This window comes from Myotis davidii, unplaced genomic scaffold (assembly GCF_000327345.1).
Source record: "Myotis davidii unplaced genomic scaffold, ASM32734v1 scaffold1025, whole genome shotgun sequence".
NCBI classification, from domain to species: domain Eukaryota; kingdom Metazoa; phylum Chordata; class Mammalia; order Chiroptera; family Vespertilionidae; genus Myotis; species Myotis davidii.
In genome coordinates this window covers 1,541,139-1,561,605 of record NW_006297812.1, presented here as the reverse complement: position 1 = coordinate 1,561,605, position 20,467 = coordinate 1,541,139, and the positions used below count along the sequence as shown (strand labels likewise).

At 35.5% G+C, this 20,467-nt stretch overlaps 1 protein-coding gene across 1 annotated transcript in view; it reads right to left on the bottom strand.

Annotated features, from left to right (window-relative positions):
• Positions 1-20,467, bottom strand: part of DYNC2H1 (dynein, cytoplasmic 2, heavy chain 1) — a 305,345-nt gene that overhangs the window by 67,786 nt on the left and 217,092 nt on the right. The window contains 3 exon segments of the mRNA XM_006773520.2: positions 7,879-7,995; positions 15,513-15,617; positions 19,021-19,229. Coding sequence (XP_006773583.1) covers positions 7,879-7,995; positions 15,513-15,617; positions 19,021-19,229 — 431 coding nt within the window.

Below are 20,467 nucleotides of genomic sequence, written 5' to 3'. Positions count from 1 at the left end.
TGTCCTGTGGGTTCCGCCAAATAGGATGTCTAGAGAACAGAAAGCAGGAGCAGGAACAAAGGAACTATGTCCTTCTGTGGGAACCCTGTTCAGAGTACGCCGGATGTTCAAGGCCAAGTTGCCAAGGCCAACTTACCAGAAGCAGGTCCAAAAGCAAGGACACAGCGATTGTATTGTACGCACTGTGCGGTGTGCCTGTCTGTAGCCCAAGTATTGATGTCACTATGTTGGCAAGAAGCCTCTTTTGTCTAATTTGGTATAAAGTGTGTTACTGGCCAGCCAGTGCACGGCTACTTGGTTGAGCTACTTTGTGTAGCCCCTATGTTGGAGGCTGCTGACTTTATATAGAGCTGTGTGTGTAATGGCTCCTATGTTTGCTGTAACTACTTGTGTGGCTGCCTGCTTTATGGACTGCTTTGTATGATGGCTCCTTGTTAGCAATGGCTACTTGGGCTACAATAAAGACTCTCGACTTCTTGTACCTTCTCCGTCTAAGACCCAGTGTCCAAGGAGGTCCAGTTCCTGGCAGAGAAGGACCTGCTGGCATAGGCAAGCAGGATCAAGGAGTAAGTACTCCCACAATTGGTGCAGTGAGCAGGGTATCTTCCCAGCTACAGCTTAACCCCTGGTAGCAGTTGGTTCCATCTCTTAATAAATCTAGCACCTCTATCATAGTGCCTAGCATACAGCAGGCACATCAATAGATATTTGATGAATGAATGAGTAAATGTACAAATAAAAGAATGCCGACTTATTTTTTACCCAAGGGAAAGCTAAGAAAAAGTTAGTAAGTGATTCAGCTAACATCCTTTATTTACTTAACGGGAAGTTCTTAGAACCTAGATGACTATTATATACTTTCCATAAAAAATTTCTTTTCAGCCCTAACCGGTTTGGCTCAGTGGATGGAGGGTCGGCCTGCAGACTGAAATGTCCCAGGTTCTATTCCAGTCAAGGGCATGTACCTTGGTTACAGGCACATCCTCAGTGGGGAGTGTGCAAGAGGCAGCTGATCAATGTTTCTCTCTCATCAATGTTTCTAACTCTCTATCCCTCTCCCTTCCTCTCTGTAAAAAATCAATAAAATATATTTAAAAATTTCTTTTCATTGCTTAACTGTAATTATTCTTTTAAGTTTACCTAATAATTAAGCACAACCTGATAATAATGATTTAAAAAAACAGGAATGTGGCATTAAGTTGTTTCACTTGAAACATTTACAGGCATAAATTTCAATACTCTTCAAAGTAAGAGAATTCCTATATCTAATTACCATATAGTAACTTGCCTAGCTTAAAATATAACTCTTATGGAAGTTATTATGCAAGTTACAAATTAGTACTACAGAAACATGGAGAGAAAAGTGAGTAACAGCTGAAAAGGCTTCTATAAGATGCTGGTACTTTATTTGGCTGTTATTAATTTAGCAGATCTAGGAAATTCCAGAAGGAAATAGCATCTAGAAGTCCTCACAGACAGAAACCACAGTGGTCTGTTTATATAACACTGAGATCTGCCTCACTATGGAAAAGGCTTAGAAAGAGGTTCTATATGGATCCATGCTGTGAGAAAAAATACTTTCCTCAGGAAAATTAATGTGATAATGATAGGAAATATGATTTGGACGAAGTTTACAGGGTGTCCCCAAATATACAGGGTGTCCCCCAAAGTGTACACACTTTGATAAAGTCAGTGTTTATGAACATACATTTCATTTTTAAAATTTACAAGAATCTACAGAAATGAATAACTGTTTTTGTCAATGCCAGTTTTCAAATAGATGACCAGGCACTGCTGATAACTTGAAGCAATGGAATCACAAACATCAAGAATCATTGTTCAGTATTCGTGTGCCCTCAATTCATGGACTGTTGCCAGTTTTATACTGTAAACTTTATCTTTTATATATCCCCATGAAAAAAGGCTAGTAGCACTTTAGGATAAATTTTCTTTGTTCAAAGCTTAATCTGGCTTCATCCGTTATTTCAAATCAGTTAAACCTGAAAAGGAGTGAAAATTAAGTGAATTATCAGCTGTGTATACATGTTTGGGGACATCCTATATGTTAGAAGTCAAATTCAGAATTTTCTTCAATAATCCACATGAGAAAGAATTAAAACCTAAATTATGACAATAGCTTCAGGAAAGAGAAGATAGATAATAGACAAAATATTATAATGATGAAATGTAACACACTTGATTGATTAATTTGGCTATTATAAATTTAATATAATAACTTTGAAAAGAATCTATATTTACCATGCAAATGAGTCTCCCACTTCAGAATTCTGTCTGACAAGGCACTGAACCCAGAAAAAGGCACAGAAGAATGGGAAACGCCTGGGAGACACAGGTGCTTGGGGACTTATTGAGTGGGAGGATATAATAGCCTACCGCTGAAGAGAATTGAGTGACATGGTTGCAAAGAGTTTTTCGGTGAAAAACTATTCTTTTCACATTACCTTGATTGGATCACTGTCCACCATATTACCACTTCAGAGCTATAAAAAGCAATATCAAGCACCAGCCATAGACAACAGTGTCCTTGATGTTACACACCACACACCCAGCGCCCGTGGGGCCCAGGCTGAAACAGGTAGAAGTGGATAGGTTAGCTTTTGAAATTGTAATTTCTCAGAGAATCAAAACTGAATACATAGCAAATAAAATAAAATAAAATCCACATATATACTATGGTGAAAATTAAGGAGATCAGAGATAGAATATTCTAGACCAAAAATCAGTTATTAAAAGGAAATCAGCTGAAACCGGTTTGGCTCAGTGGATAGAGTGTCAGCTTGCGGACTCAAAGGTCCCAGGTTCGATTCCGGTCAAGGGCATGTACCTGGGTTGCGGGCACATCCCCAGTAGGAGATGTGCAGGAGGCAGCTGATCGATGTTTCTCTCTCATCGATGTTTCTGATTCTCTATCTCTCTCCCTTCCTCTCTGTAAAAAATCAATAGAATATATTTTTAAAAAAAGGAAAGCATATCAACAGAAAATTCTTCAATAAAAAGACAACTGAGTAATGTTTTCTAAGAGTTCAAAGAAAAGAATTAGGAAGCTAAAAATGGATCTGTAGCTATACTCCAACTCTATCAGTTAAATGTGAATATGAAATAAAGATATCCTCAGATGTAAAAACCCTTAGAAATGTTACTACAGGAAGAACAACATTTTAAAAAAATGTTTTGGAAATCAGAGATTACGTCCTCTGAGGCAGATACCACTGAATCTCTTCATTTCAATGAGAAGCAAATTTTGGAACACTGAGAAAAGTGTTAATGGATTCACATGCTGTTTATTTCTTCATTAAAAGCAATGCTTACATTATATTCAGTCCTCTGCTTAAAAGTAAAACTCTGAAGTATGTAAGCCAGCAGTTCTCAACCTGTGGGTTTCGACCCCTTTGGCGGTCAAACGACCCTTTCACAGGGTTCACCTAAGACCATCCTGCATATCAGATATTTACATTACCATTCATAACAGTAGCAACATTACAGTTATGAAGTAGCAATGAAAATAATTTTATGGTTGGGTCACAACATGAGGAACTGTATTTAAAGGGCCAGAGGTTGAGAAACACTGATAGCCATCACAGTGGCCTGAGAATCTCTCTCTACTTAGTCTCCCAAGGACTTGACTTCATTAGCTCACGGAGTAAGTAAAAACTGTTCTCTTTAAACAACAGGAAAGCGCTTTCCTTAATTAGAGAAAGATGAAGAAGCCAGTCCCAGAGGGAAAAACTTAAAGCAGGCAACTTCATACATATTCATTCTCACCAGGAAAATTTAAAAAGTAAAATGACTTCTGGCATACCTTACATTAAGAAATGATGATAATAAATCTATCAATATATGAATTCTATTGTTTGTATAAAATGAAGGGATTTGGTGGGGAGCAGGTTGATGTGGGGTTGGAGACAACGAATGCTTAGGGTTACTGAAATTGACCATTATAAATATGTGAGTCATAAAAATTAAAAGACAAAGAAGTTTGTGTGAAGTTTTCATGAAGTTAGAACTTTCTGAACTACATGTGCCCACCTCTGTAAGAAAAGTACAGGGAACAATCACCCCATCCTATGAAAATATAAAAGTAAGCTCACATGTTATTGAAGCAACTGTTCCCCCAAGATATGAAGAAGAAAAAATTCATTATTTGTACATTGTATATTGGTGTTAAACGCTGTGTGTAAGAATGTAAAATAATTAGTTTTATTTTTATATTTTATTTTTTCCTCTAATATCAGTGAGTATAATCAAAAGAATAAAAATAATGTACTTATTCAGTAAAAATATTATTAAAATTCAGTTAATATTATATGTTAGTCTAATCTCTGTTATACTTTACTGAAGATAACACAATAAATCTCTAGATTTAGAAGTTTTAGAGATAGTATAAAAAAACAGTATAACAACTATAATAAAGTTAACATTTATTAACTATTAAGTATCAGGCACTATCATAATAATGTATTTAATGCTAATGACAATGTTAAAAGGTAGTATTTTCAACCCTAGCCAGTTTTCTTGGTCAGAGTGTCACCCCAAAGTCTGAGGGGTCTTGGGTTCGATTCTGGTCAAGGGCACTTACCTCAGTGGCAGGCTCAATCCCTGCCCCAGGTGGAGTGAGTCTGGGAGGCAACGAATCAATGTGTCTCACATCGATGTTTCTCTCTCTCTCTCTCCCTTTCACTTTCTCTACAAAAATCAAAGGAAAAAGTTTCTTCGGGGGAGAATTAACAACAATAAAAAGCAGTAGTATTCATAAGCCACAGATTTTGCTATTAGGTTTTATACTTTTATAGTCATAATAAAAAATTAAAAAATAATTTACTAGTTAGTGAAATGACACTTTCCATTCAACATTTTTCCTTTGACAAAGGCAACAACAACAAAAAAAACTAAACAACAAAAAAACTGTATCCATCTTATAAATACTCAAGTGACCTGATAAAAAATGTGATTAGATTTCCTAGATTTCTAACTTTCAAAGATGATTTAAAAAAGAATTTTTCAGAATGATGGAGAAAAAAAGTGTTTAAGATTTCCTTTCAGAATCCATTGATTTAGTGGATAAATAATGAAATTAATGAGTATTCTAACAATAAGGTGTAGGAATCATGAAACTCTAAAAATCTCGTGTGATGAAGCAGTATGCACACATCCACATTCAGACACATACAAGTGTATATGGAATATGTGCATTTGAAGCACAAAACAAAAACACTAAAAGTAACAACATTTACCAGAACTTACCTTTAATCATTCATAAAAATACTCATCATCATTATGCTAGAAAGGTAATTAATTTAAAACAATCTGATTAGTACTTGATTGAAAACCCTTTGCAAGTACAATCTGCTTATGATTCTAAGTGACATCCTTCAAAGACCTGTTCTTTTATCTAATTAGCACAGGCTTCTTAGGTAATTATATCTTTAAGATAAATATTAGAAAGCATACGCTTTTCTTCTAGACTCTTTGTGTAGTTATCATAGGGATATCAAATTTCCAAAATATAAAAACCTTAGAGCAATTTCAACCTAATATTATTTTTAAAATCTGCCTAATAACAGCTAATATTTATTGAGCACTTAACACAGGCTAGGCACACTTCTAAATACTCAGTATTGACCAATCTACTAATTATAGCAGTCTATTACCCCATTTTACCGAGCAGGCAACTAGGCAAGGAGAGATGAGACAACATGTGCAGTCATATCTAGAAGAGGCAGAGGCAGAATTTTAAACCAGACAGTGGAATTCGATAGTCCATGCTTTACTATGTTATACTGCTTTAAGAAAAAAATGGTCAAATATCTCATTTCTGTCAAAATTTAATAAAACTTTATATCACCTTGAAATCTATATAGATAAAACCCTAATATTCAAATAGACCGAACAGCAGAACAACCAAACAACTGTTTGCTATGACGTGTGCTGGCCACCAGGGGGCGCACGTGGACCATAGCAGGCATTGGCTGTGGTGGGATGATGGAGTAGGTGAGCAGGGGCACCAGTTGCTATCATCGGGGCAAGCCTCTGGTGGTTACTGAAAATTCTTTATTCCCACATGCCATGGTCCCCGCACCCCCGTGCTTGCACCTTCTGCCGACATCGGCTCCCAACCACTGCCGGAGCCGCCACTCACACCCACTGCCAGCACCCAGCGCTGGTCCCGATTGCTCAGCGCCATCAGTGGGTGTAAGCAGCAGCTGCCGGCCCGATTGCCCCTGAGGGCTTCTCCTCCTCCCACTGCTCCTGAGGAGCGATCAAGGCAGCAGCTGCCACTCACACCTGCTGCCAGTGCTGGCCCCAATTGCTCTGCACCCTCAGCGGGTGCGAGCAGAGCCCAAGTTGTCAGGGCATGGGAGTGGTGGTGGTGGTGGCAAGAGCTGGGCTGCCAGGGGATCTGGGACTGTGGTGGGAGGGGCCAAGCGGGGCGGGGAGGATGGGCCAAGACCCACCCCTGTGCCCACCACAGCTTCGTGGCCCACAGGAATTTGTTCCTTTCAAGATGCACAAATTCGTGCACTGGGCCCCTCGTATTAAATAAATTTGTATGCTTTTCCCTTGTTAATCTGTCTTCTGAAACAGGGACCCAGCTGAGAATCTAAAAATGCAGAAGAAAAGACATTTTTTCCTCTCCCACATTACGTTGGTATGACTGGATTTTCTATGAAATATACAGACAGAAGTTGCACCTTAAAGCCAGATCTAATATGAGAGAAAAACATGATCAATGAAAATTCAGACATAGAGACAAAAGAAAATTGTAAGAGTTAAGGTGACAAAATCGTGGAGTAGACTTCACTCTTTCTTGAACTTGGAAACTGGGTCAAACAAGTTTACTTATAATTCGGAGGAAAGGAAAGGCTCTGACAGATAGCTGGACTGTGACTCTAAAATGTCAGATGAGATCTTTGTAATGATTAGGATCACTTATACATTAGGTTTTGCTATTTAGTAAGGGATAGACTTAGTCAATTATTCAAATCATTCAATTTCTATCTTATTCTCTAAATGAAAACTGAAAAATTTACATTATTCTCAGAATAAATTACTCTATTGTATAATATAATAAATATACATATGAATACATATGTTTGTATGTGTGAACACATTTTAAGAATTCCATGGAAAATCATCAGAAAATTAAAAATAGCCTGTCAGGTTTTTAAAGTTGCTGAGAAGAAGCTGAGTCTTGACAAGGGGAATATTATCCAAACGTCAAGAAAAGAGAATAAATTGCTCAAGGAGAAGAACGAAGATTTGTGTAAATGTGGTTATTAATTTAAAGATAAGCAAAGGTTGGTTTAAAAAAGAGAGGGTAAATAACAGCAACTTTAATACAAATTGGTATGAAGAATGGAAATCAGGGTCATGACTTCATAGTCATGATAGATAGGCATTTTTATAATATTACTAAATGTTAAATTTACAATATTATATTGTTTAATCCCAGAGAATAAATCCTTATTCAATAGCATTAGCAATTATAATACCCTAAGGCTTTGCCTAGTGAGCAAATATTCTATAATTTTTAATATAACATACTCTACATTATAAAAACAAACTGAATCTAGTTGATGTTATTTTTCCTTAGCAGTTTGACTCCACTGAAACACTTCCCCTTTAAAAATAGTCAGTGACTTTAAAGAAAGAGGAGAGAGAAGACAAGGTGTGACCAAAAATATAGTAGGTACAGAAGATGACATATCAGATGACCAGAAAAAGACAAATTACACTGGTGACACTGCTTCCTTGGCTGATCGACTTCTATTGCTATTATTTCCCCCATCTAGTTCCAGGACAACATGGACAATTTGTAGATAAAACAGAAAATAATCAGAAGGATATTCCACTACTAACCTGATTTAGTTTCTTCCAGAGATTGAGGACAGGAGAAAGTTCATTAGACCAGATTTCTCTATCAAATTTGCAACCAGCTGTTACTGCTCTGCCCAAGATCCTCAACTGTGAAATAACCTGAAAGAACAAAATAAATAAATAGCAATAAATGAAAATGACTTCAGTCAAACAGAAATAGCATAGGTACAAAAGTGATACTTATTTTATAAAAGTTGAGACAAATATAAGTTTTAATCCCATTATCTTTGTTCAATTGACTTAGTATTTTACTGACTTATTTAAGTAGATAAAAAAAACAGCCCTAACCAGTTTGGCTCAGTGGATAGAGCACTGGCCTGCAGACTCAAGGGTCCCAGGTTCGATTCTGGTCAAGGGCATGCACCTTCGTTGCGGGCACATCCCCAGTAGGGAGTGTGCAGGAGGCAGCTGATCGATGTTTCTCTCTCATCGACGTTTCTGACTTTCTATCCCTCTCCCTTCCTCTCTGTAAAAAACCAATAAAATATATTTTAAAAAAACCAAAAACCAAAAAGAATCTGAAAATAGTATGAAGGATCCTAAAAATATTAAGAATAGAGTTACCATATGACCCAGCAACCCCTCTTCTGGGTATCTAGCCCAAAAATTTAAAGACATGTATTCACAAACATATGTGAATATGTTCACTGCAGCATTTTTCACAGTGGTCAAGACATGGAAACAACCTTAATGTCCTTTTACAGATGACTGGATAAAGAATATGTGATACATATATATACAATGGTATACTACTTGGCCATAAGAAAAGTTGAAAGAACTAAATAAATTGATTAACAAAATAGATCCAGAGTCACAGAAGCATGGAACAGACTGTTGAATCTGAGAGAAGGCAGGGTGGGTGGGTGAAAGAGATTAACCAAATAACTTATATGCATATATGCATAACTCATGGACACAGACAATAGTGTGGTGAAGCCCTGTGGTGGGGGTGGGGTGGGGGCAGGAGCTAGCTAGAAGGGATCAATGTGGATAAAAGGGGACAACTGTAATAATTTCAACAATGAAGATAAATTTTTTAAAAAGGAAAGATGAAATAGTGCCATTGACAACAACATGGATGGCTCTTAAGAATGTCATGCTAGGCGAAATAAGTCAGAAAAAGTCAAGAATCATATGATTAATTTACATGTGAGATATAAAACTGAAAGCAACAAAAGAACAAGTAAGAAAAACAAACAGAAACTCACAGACACTGACAACAGTGTGGTGATTATCAGAGGGAAGAAGAGCGGAGGGTAGTAAAGAGTAAGGGTGTCAAATATATGGATGGAGACAGAAGACTATCTGACTTTGAGTGGTAGACAGATATACAGATGATGTATCATCGAATTGTATACTTAAAACCTATGTAATTTTATTAATCAATGTTACTGTAATAAATTTAAATAAAAACAAAATGACAGATTATAATGTCTCTTTTTTGAAAAGCTGCTTCTTTAGCCAGAAATCTCTAATTATCCATTATTAATAACCTCTTATCATTTCTATCTGCTCATTTCTGAAATTCAAATATTTTTTAGTTTGATTGGTTAAATTTCATAATTTCAAAATGCTGATAAATTAAAGATAGTTTTTTTGAAAAGATGAAATGATAAGAAAGATAGCAAATATCATAGCAAACTGTATAAAATAGTAAAACAATTTTAAATAATTACTTGTTGGTAAAAATAATCAAACACAGTTTTAAGGCTCTGTATTCATTTGGTGTTATCATCTTAATGTTTCTTCTACTCTTAAGACTCGAAAGAAGTATAGGTCAGGTAGTTAAAGCAAGGTAAACAAGTGTTCCCTATTTGGGGCTTTCACTCCTGCAACATCCTTGTTATCAGGTTTTTATCATTATAACCAAAATCAATTCACTCACATTTTCTTTTCTAAAATAGTGTTTAATGACTTCCATTTCAATAACAGAATAAAACGACTTCCATTTCAATTCTAGAATAAAATTCTAGAATAATCTAGAATTTTACCAAGTATGCTAAGTATTATAGATATTGGGGTATGTGTATAAAAATCAGTGAAGTACCCATATTTCTTTGTAAATATGTCAACTAAATATTAAAACTGCTTATCTAACATAAACAAAATAAATCCCAAAACACAGGCATATGTTTTCCTAAGCTAGTATTTTAAACATCAATATTTGCAGCATGTTGACTACTTTTCTGTTTCACTTTTTGAGCGATGTTGGTTGTTCTTCCTTTTTAAGAGATTGGACTATATTTCATATTTTGTTGAGTTCTATTACTAAAGTTTGTAATAAAATATGAGCCATAAATCTTTAAAATGAATGCACTACTTAATTGTGAAAAATCCACAATCATGCTGGTAAACTCAAGTTTCTTCTAGAGATTTTGATTGATTCTCTAGTCTTGAAAAAACTGTGGTGATTCAGTGTTTCATTTTCTTTGTTTTTCTGATAAATTATTTTCATTTGCTCTAGCTGAACTCTACAACAGCACCTAATTTATCAGCTTTGCTAGACTGCAAAACATCACTAGTTGGTAGTCAGAAGAAGTGCTATTTTAACACTGGAAACATTTTCTATCACTTATTTGTGTTTTAAATTTGTCAATTATGACAGGAAACAAATAAGAATGCAAAGAGATGTCTGAAAGGAAAAGGGTTCAAATATTTCTTATATGTAATGTTAGAACTATTATAAGAATAAAATGTTTGCCAGACTAAAAATGGTCATATTTTCTGCATTAGAAATATAACAGGTGAGGTTGCTTTTCTTAATCACAGTATCACATTATATTGTAAACTTTAATGAACAAAGTATAAAAAGGGAGTTCAAATAAATAATAAAATATTTTTATAATGCAGATAGGACTATAATTTATAACAATGTACTGGCCATGTTTTGTTTTTAAAAAACTTACATATTTGTCTCTTTTATAAAGCACAGAAAATAAAATGTCTTTTCATTATTCACATTTTTAAGCAATTAAAGTACTTTATTCAATATTGTCGTGCACACTGCTTAACAACAAGGATATGTTCTGAGAAATTAATCATTGGGGAATGTGTCCTAGTATGAACACCAGAGTACTTACATAAACCTAAATGGCTTAGACTACAGTCCTACTATGTGTATATAAAAACCTAAAAGGTACAGTCTATTCCTCCTGGACTATAAGCACAAGGGAAAATGATGCCATCAAAAGATGAACTAAACATGAGATGAATGATGCTGTTGCCAGCATAACATGGCATCAGGGAAACAATTTTATAAGTAGAAAGAATAGACTCTAAAATAATAATAAAAAGTACAGTATAGCAAATAATAAGTCCAGTAACAGTCATTTATTAGTCTTATCAAACATTATTTACTGTGTGGGCTATGCTTTCATAAGACTGGAAGCACAGTAGGTTTGTAAATACTGGCAACAATCACCACAAACACATGAGTAATGTGTTGGGATATGATGGCTACAATGTCACTAGCCAGTGGTCGGCAAACTCATTAGTCAACAGAGCCAAATGTCAACAGTACAACGACTGAAATTTCTTTGGAGAGCCAAAATTTTTAAACTTAAACTATATAGGTAGGTACATTGTTATTAACTTAATTAGGGTACTCCTAAGGCTTAGGAAGAGCCACACTGAAGGGGCCAAAGAGCCGCATGTGGCTCGCGAGCTACAGTTTGCCAACCACGGCACTAGGCAATAGAAATTTTTCAGCTCCAATATAATCTTATGGAACCACCAGAGTACATGTGGGCCGTTGTGGTCCTAAACTTCATTATGCAGTGCAAGATTATACTATTCTTTTAAAATTTTATCAAAGGGATAAAATTTCCTATGAACAACATATTTGCATCACTTCTTCCATGTTCTATTCAGACTGAACATGGTGTATTATGACTTGGTATGTTTCGGGATAGCTATAAGGTTGTAGAGAAGATGTCACTCCTATTCCACCTGCCCTATTCCAAAGAACAATGGAGACATTTCAGGAATACCTCTGTTTTTCCTGAACAATAGGTGTGTTTTCAGACACTAAACCATATATACAATTGTAATTTCCTTTTTAATTTGGATATTATAAAGCATACGGAGAAAATTTTGATCTAACATAGAACTTAGAGCGTGGGTTTTGTTTTCTTTTGGTACAAACTGTTTCCCTAGTTTTATATTCTTTTCCTTTCCTGATATTCTTTTTAACTAATTTCCACAACTATTGATTTTACACTAATAAGTTGTTTTATTTTTGTAAGTCACCTCCATTATAATTCTTCTGGGAATGAGAAACAATATAGATTTTTGAAATAAACATATCCCCAATCTACATGAGTAAGTGGATTGTGAAAGAAATTAAGTAAATTGTAGTTTTGTCTCAGGGATTATGGCAGACTCAATGTCTAAAGAAAATTTTGTAACAATATGTTTAAAAATTATTAATAAACAGTAATATCATCAAAAAAACTGTTAAAATTTATGACTCAAGTGCCAGAGATATTAAGGGAAATCTTAAAATGTTAAAGCCAAAGAGGCAAAACTAATCTAAAGGGCCATAGGTTGTTTTGCTTGTTTACTTCATATTTTAAACTACTTTTAGACTTACAGAAAAATGGCAAAAGTTGTACAGAAAATTCCCATCATATATTTCACACAGCTTCTCCTAATGTTAGAGCCTTAAATTACCACAACACAATGATCAAAATGAGGAAATTAACACTGGTACAATACTATTAACGAAACTACTATGGGTGAATTTTCCCAGAAATGTCCTTTTTCTGTTTCATGAGAATGGTACATTATATTTAGTAGTTATATAACCATAGTCTCGCCCCAAACTGTGACAGTCTTTCCTTGTCTTTCATGAACTTGGCCAGTTACTTTGTAAAATGTCCCTCATTTAAAGTATAAAGTCCACATTTCCAAAGACAGGAAATGGAAATCCAGACCTTGAAAGAGCAGCACCCAATACAGTAATTAGGAAACAACATGCCCCACAGAGGGAGCACTAGGGGAACTTGATTTCTTCTGCCTTGGCTCTGAGATGATAATGTAGTGTGTTTGAAATACTATGATTATGAACATTCACCACCCAAAAATGTCCACATATCAAAACTTATGGAACTACAATGAATAAAAATCTGGAGGATAATTATAACAGTAAATGTTTATGTTTGAAAAAAAGCAATGCTGAAAACTGAACACATTAAACAAACTATGAAGTTGAGAATGTATATGAAAGCAAATAAGAGCAAAAAACTTTTAATAAAATAAAAAATACACACTAGATCAGATAAAAAAGTCATTTACTAAAAAAGACTAATAAAATTATGAGACTTCTGACTAAACTGAGTGCTATCTAGACAACAGATTAAAGAAGGGAAGGAACATTTTACGTTAAAATTATACTATTAAAAGGAATAATAGGATTAAAAATGGCAGCAGAGTACAGTACATGGATGCTGCACGGACATGCTCCCAGGAACACACTGGAATTACAACTAAAATACAGAAAAACTTCCTGAGTAATCAACAGAAACCTCGCAGGAGAGAGCCCTGACACCGGAGGACCAGAAGTGGAGATAGAGACTGGTAGGAGGGGCGGAGGTGCAAAAGAGCTGGCGTGGTGCCCATAGACAGCAACTGAAGTCCCGGAGAGATATCTCAGCTGTGGGAGGTTGCCACTGAGAACTCTGGGGTCTAATCTCCAGAGAGCACCAAATTGGGGAGGGACCCACATAACATCTGGCTCTGAAAAGCAGCGGGGTGCTGTCTGCCAGGGAGAGAGAGCTGAAAATTCAGGTACCCTCTTAAAGGGCCAATGCACAAAATTCCCTGTGGAGCCACCCACCTTTGCTCTGGCAGAAGGAGGGTGAAGTGGACTGGAGCTGTGAGAGCAGAACCCAGGACTGGAGACTCGCGGGATAGAGCTCAGAAGGCAGACACCCCAAGTGTCCTGGACTGAGTCATTCCCTCACACAGTGGAGGACACATCTTTCCCACATACACATTTGCCTTGCGTGGGGGGGGAAGACAGGTGACACACCCTATTGGAAAACACCTTGCCCTGAGACTACTAAGAGATTAAAAATAACAATTAGCCTGCGCTAAGGATGTCCAACTGATGGCTGAGCTGGCTTAGGCCCCAGGCTCCCGGACTGCAAAAGGCCCTAGGCCTCTAGTGAAATATAATTCACAAGGGAACAGTAAGATAGATGCCTCAATCTTTCCCTTTAATTGCCATTTTTCAAATGAAAAGACATTTTTATTTCTTACTAAATAATAAACCATTGAAGCAGGGGGTCCCACGGGGGGAGTCCTAATGAAGCATGCCCGACTCATGAGACCAGGTTCAGTGACGCAGATCTAAGTTTATTGTGTAAGTGCAGCAGTATATATAACATTTTGGACCAATCAGAAGTTTACACTATCCTTAGGGCAGCCAATAGTAGGAAAGATCAGGGTACTATGTAGGGGCTCTAGGGGGCTTGCTCACGCGGGTGCTGCCACTTCCCAGTGTGCCGAGGAAGCTTGTATAGGCAGAGTGCGCTCACGCCATTGCATCCGCCATTGCACTGAGATAAATCTTCTGAGCTCTTCCCACAAACCATGAAACTAAAAACTCAAGTTCATAATATTTATAAGTCATAAATATAAAATCATTGTGTACATTACAAAATTAAATAGGCTTATAATGTTTTCCAATCCACTTCCTTTATAGAACTCAAAATGTGACAAGTGTTCAAACATAGATTTTACTATAGTTAGAACTCAGAATTTAATACTCTGTATAAAAAGTTCATACTATATTACCTCTTTTGGTTGATGGTGTTATTTGCAAAGTTGTAGTTAATAAACATGGTCTTGAAATATGAGTTAATATGTTTAAACAGAGGACTAACTCAGAGAAAAGAGCATTGTAAGCTGCCTGATATCAAAAACTGATTTTTCCGGGAAAGTCTGACTTCTCTAATAATTGAAAAATCATTTGAGTCAGGATGACTGCAGGTGCTGAGCATGAGGTACCACATCTGCTGAGTTCATGAAGGCCATTCAGTGCAATGTTACTAAGATTATTACACCAGGAATTAATCCTCAAATGTTGGCAATGAAAAAAATGATTACATTTTAAGAATAAATATAACACATTGCATCCAAATTTTTGCTTTTAAATTACTGTGATCTATAAGAGTGTCCATGAAAAAGTTCTAGGATGTCAAAATATGCTTAGGAAAAAAAGAATATGTAGCTAGAGCTTAAAACAATATCTAGCTCTTATAGAAAAATCAATGTTACTGTTATAAAACGCCTTTTTATAAAAGAATCAATTATATAATTAATTGCATGAATTACATTTAAAGTAACTTGAAATCACAGGAATAAAACAAACATATTTTGGATGAAACGGATAATGTTCAATGATATTTTACTTATTTTAACAAATGTATTAAGATAGAACTATTTGGTTCATTTAAAAATTTATTCAAGGTAAGACTGGAATATACTGCATTAAATAAAATAACATTTTAAAATAAAAATTTATGGGGTCTATAGTTTTAAATAAATTAATGTCATTTCTTTTAGGCTCAGTGGGAATGTTTTTTCTAAAGGTTCATCTTTCCTTAGGTTACCTGAGAGCTGATCATGCGCTGAGAAGAGCGAGCGATATTGGCAGGCAGACCGAAGAAACTAGGCTTGTCATCCTCTGGGAGCTTCTCAATGACAGCACGATAGTCCTAAATATAAAGAAGGAAAAACAATTTTTCCAAAAAGATTGAACTTAAATCTATTGAAATCCCAGACAATGCTGTGAAGTATTAAATTATTACTTATTAACATATACATGTCTAGATAAATCTCGCTTTCAGTTTGTATCATCAGTTGTCTGTAAGTAATATTCTTTTTACAGCATAGGTGGACTTGGAGAGTATTAGATAAATGAAATAAGCCAGTCATAGAAAGACAAAGATCACATGATCTCACTTATATTTGGAATTTAATTAATAGACTGATGAACAAAATGGAACCAGAAGCATAAGTACATGGAATAGACTGGCCAGTGCCCAAGTTAGGGGTGACTGGGTAAAGAAGATGAAGGGATTTGCTAAAGAACATATATGCATACCCTATGGGCATGGACAATAGTTTGGTGAAGGCCAAGGGAGGGGAGAGGGGAGTGGGTGGATGTGGCAAAAGGCAGGGGAAAGGGGGGACACCTGCAATTACGTCAACATTAAAAATTTTTATTTTTTATTTCTTTTTAAATATATTTTTATTGATTTCAGAGAGGAAGGGAGAGGGAGAGAGAGATGGAAACATCAATGATGAGAGATAATCATTGATCAGCTACCTCCTGCACACCCCCTACTGGCGATGGAGTCCGCAACCCAGGCATATGCCTTTGACAAGAATCAAACCCTTCAGTCCGCGGGCTGACGCCCTATCCACTGAGCCAAGCCAGCTAGGGCAACATTAAAAATTTTTAATTAACAGAAAAAGAAATATAGCCCAGCCGGTGTGGCTCAATGGTTGAGCATCAACCCGTGAACCAGGAGGTCACAGTTCAATTCCCAGTCAGGGCACATGCCTGGGTTGCCAGCTCAATCCCCGGTAGGGGGCATGCAGGAGGCAACCGATCTATGATTCTCTCTCATCATTGATGTTTCTGTCTCTCCCTCTCCCTTCCTTTCTCTGAAATCAATTTTAAAAAAAGAAATATTCTTTGTCATTACTACCTCCTCATATTTAAATTATTTGATACTATATTTTCTTATCCTAACTTTCCACATTCAAAGGAACCCTGAATTGATTAAAACAAACATATTTAAGTGGCTACACTTTAGTAAGTGTAAGATACTGTGTAGAATGTTTTCAGGAAAGCCCTGTAATTATTTTCGTTGTGATCTATAAGAGTGTAGTACTGCTTATATCAGAAATAAATATTCTAGCAATCTTTTTCTTTTAATTTATAGAAACCCCAGAAGTCTATATACAAATACTCTGGCATGCAAGCACTGTTTTGTAAATCACTTTATCATAAAGCATTTCCTCAGTTTCAGTTAGCTGATGAAATGCACCGATAATCCTATCATTTAATCCCAAGAATTACCATGAACATTGCAGACATGATTTGGCAAGTATGCATCTAGAAGGGCAAGTAAGAGTATATATCAACAGGATTTATTCAGTTTGGCCCAAAGATGGAAATTGTTTTATTTTTATGAAGAGACAAGTCATTTTAAGGCAGGTATTGTACATGCATATAAACTGTTCTTGCTGAAGCAACGATTCTTGGTGAAGACACTCATCTTCCACTCCCTGCACACCATCATCTTTTTCCTATTCTTGGCAGCTGCCCCTGAAGTATTTCCAAGGAAACAATCAGATTCCAGGAAGCACAAGATCTAGAAATATGTCCGATTTTGCAAAGACATGCTATGCTGTTCTTTGAAATTATTCCTTTCCTATAGTTCAGCATCTGTAATCCTCCACAAGGACTCCAAGCACAATGTGTAAACATATGCACGCATATGAGTGTAACCTTGTATACACGCACGCATTTGTAAATGTGTATGTGCAGGAGTGTGTGTACGCTTGTGTTCCCCTATTCCTGGGAAGCTTTTGGATTCCTCCTCCTACCTAGGTCAATTAAAAGGCCAAACACTGATTCTCATAAATCATCCTATAAATATAAAACTATTATTTTATTTGTGTTTATATACTTTGTTCATTTCAAAATAGCTGTGAAATGGTCTCATCTAGACTGACTAGAGTCTTCTCTCTACTTAGGACTCTACACAGACATGTTTCCTAAATAACAGGCAACATCCAGGCTGATTTATCCCCACTTGAACACAAACGTATATATAACAAATGACAGCATTCATATAAAGCGCAAAAACAGGAATAGCTAATGCAGGCTGTTAGAAGGAAGCCTAAGGAGGAATTATGGGGAGGTGATAACGTTGTTTCTTTATCCCAGTGCGGGTTACACTCACGTGTTCAATGTATAAAAATTAACTGCAATCCCATGTATGATGTATACTTTTCTGTATGAATTTTGTTTTTCAATGTAAACCTCGAACAATAGAGATAGAAGACTTTTCAGGGTACATTTTCTGAAGTAGATAAATGATAAATAAGCATGTGATATATCTATGTGCTCATTCACTCTAAGGTTCTCCCACGAGAAAGTGAACTCCGCAGATGCATCAGAATCCACAATGTCTGGAACAGGGCTACCACTGGGCAAATGTTCAAAGTCTATTACTGAATAATAAAAAAACAGATGGGATATTTGGTAATATAACATATAAAATATGAGTAATATGTTTAATATAGGTTTTCAAGCTCTTATTTTTTGATAATTATATTACTGAAACAGAAATTTTTCTTGAAAAAATGACAGAAAAAGGCACAATACTAGGAGAAAAACTATACTTTTGTGTGCATACATATTTATATCTTTGTAATTAATGAACATAGATATAATTATAATACTCAAATAAAAATATTATTTGGGCATTTATACAAATATATTTTTGAGGTAAAATGAACTAGAATTGAAGTATTTGGACTATATTTAGTACTATTTTCTGGAAAAGGGCCCTGCATTCTCCTAGAATGCATAGAATGACTCAAAGCAAAAAGCTACACCTGGTTAAAATAAATATACATACACAAAAGTGTTGCTATGAAAGCCAGATAATATCTTATATTTTTAGAGTTGCTTTAAATTTATAAGCCAGTATATGAAAATAGACATTTGTTAAATATATTTTTTAATTTCGTTAATATTATTAAACATATCAGAGCCCTCATGCCTACTAGGAAGTAGCATATTCCCCCACTCCAGATCTTCAGAGAAGTTCTACATTTGAAAATTTTCCTTTGCTACTCCCTTCAAGATTTACCTACACAATATATCCTATGATCATCAGTAAATCTTCAGTAAGTATCCAAAAGCGAATGGACACCTAGAGTTTAGAGAATCAGGCTGCATATTGGTATAACAAATAATCCACATTTGTGAATGATGATTACTTGTGCATTTAGAAAGAAACAACATATATTTAACAATATAAGAAATAACACAAGTATATATCTGGTAAAAGATTGACAAGGATTAATTTTACTTACCAAAATGCTGCAGGATTTTGGCAGAGATAAGGTATATGGGAAAATGCTTTTCTTGTTCATTTCGTTTAACACATCAATTACTGAAGAATTAAAAAACTGTTTCAGGTATGACTGAAGAACTCTAAGGTCAAAATAGTTATCTATACGTCCTCCATAAATAGCATTTTCAAGTAAACCATGAACAAATTCCCACTGTACATCTTTGGTACCTATAATTTAAAAATACTTTTATTAGCTTCATTTTTCAGATATTAGAAAATTCTTTTAAATATTCTAAAATATCAACTAAATTCCAGACTCCAATTATATGGAAATATAGACTATAACAATATATTTAATTCAGCTAAGTCATTTCTTAAAATGCTCAGTAATAGTAATATAATGTCCATTAATAAATATTATTAATAATATTCAATAATCACACAATGGCTAATATTTTTGAGAGATTTTTAAATCAAATAAAAATTTCCAAGTGTTTTACATAAATAGACTCACTTAAGAATCATAACAAACAGAATTGTTAATATTATCCAATTATACAGATGGAAAAATTGAGATACAGGGAGGTTAAGTCACCAAAATCAGAAAATCCCAAAGATCTGGACTGAAATGAGGTACTTTGAAACCATATTCTTATCTGCCACACAATACTGTTCCTTAAACTGGAAATTCCTTAGAAGAACATATAAAAAACATAATTTTATACAATGATGAACTGAGTTCATAAAGTAATCCAATTAATAGGGAAACTACTAAACACCTTCATACATTATAGTCTCCTCAAAGTCATGATTTTTATAGTCAACCGTCCATTTTCTATTCTAATAGAAAAGTAATGTAGTATAAAAAAAAACCACAGGGGACTTTTCTATAAGCTTCCATTTTGCAACAGAGATATCCTCTTAAAAATTTTTTTTCAAGGAGTGAGGATATTTTTTCATTGATTTTTAGAGAGACAGACACATTGGTTGCCTCCCACAAGTGCCCCAACCAAAGAGGAGGGGAGGTGGGGGGGGTGTTCAGAACTGCAACCCCAGGTTCTTGCCCTTGACTGGGAATCAAACCCCTGACCCTCTGGTCCACAGATCAATACTCTAACCACTGAGCAATGCTGGCCAGGATCAGAGATATCCTCTTAATCACATTTCAGTGGTAATGTTAAAATGTGAGAATTATATCTTAGGCATGAGTAAATATAGGAAACACAATTATATTTAAACTAGCTAGTTAACATCACTGCTAGCCTTACTAGTTCAATTTCATTAAAATTTTATAATTCAGAGATTACAAAGGTTAATGCCAGTGTTACTATAGCCTTGGGGCATAGGTGATTTAGGCTGCCTCCTGCAGATCTAGGGCCCCTCTAAGGTGGAGGACTAATGAAAGTTGTTTTCCACCTATATCTTACTATCAATAATGGCTAAGTAGCTACAAGGGACTTCAGCAG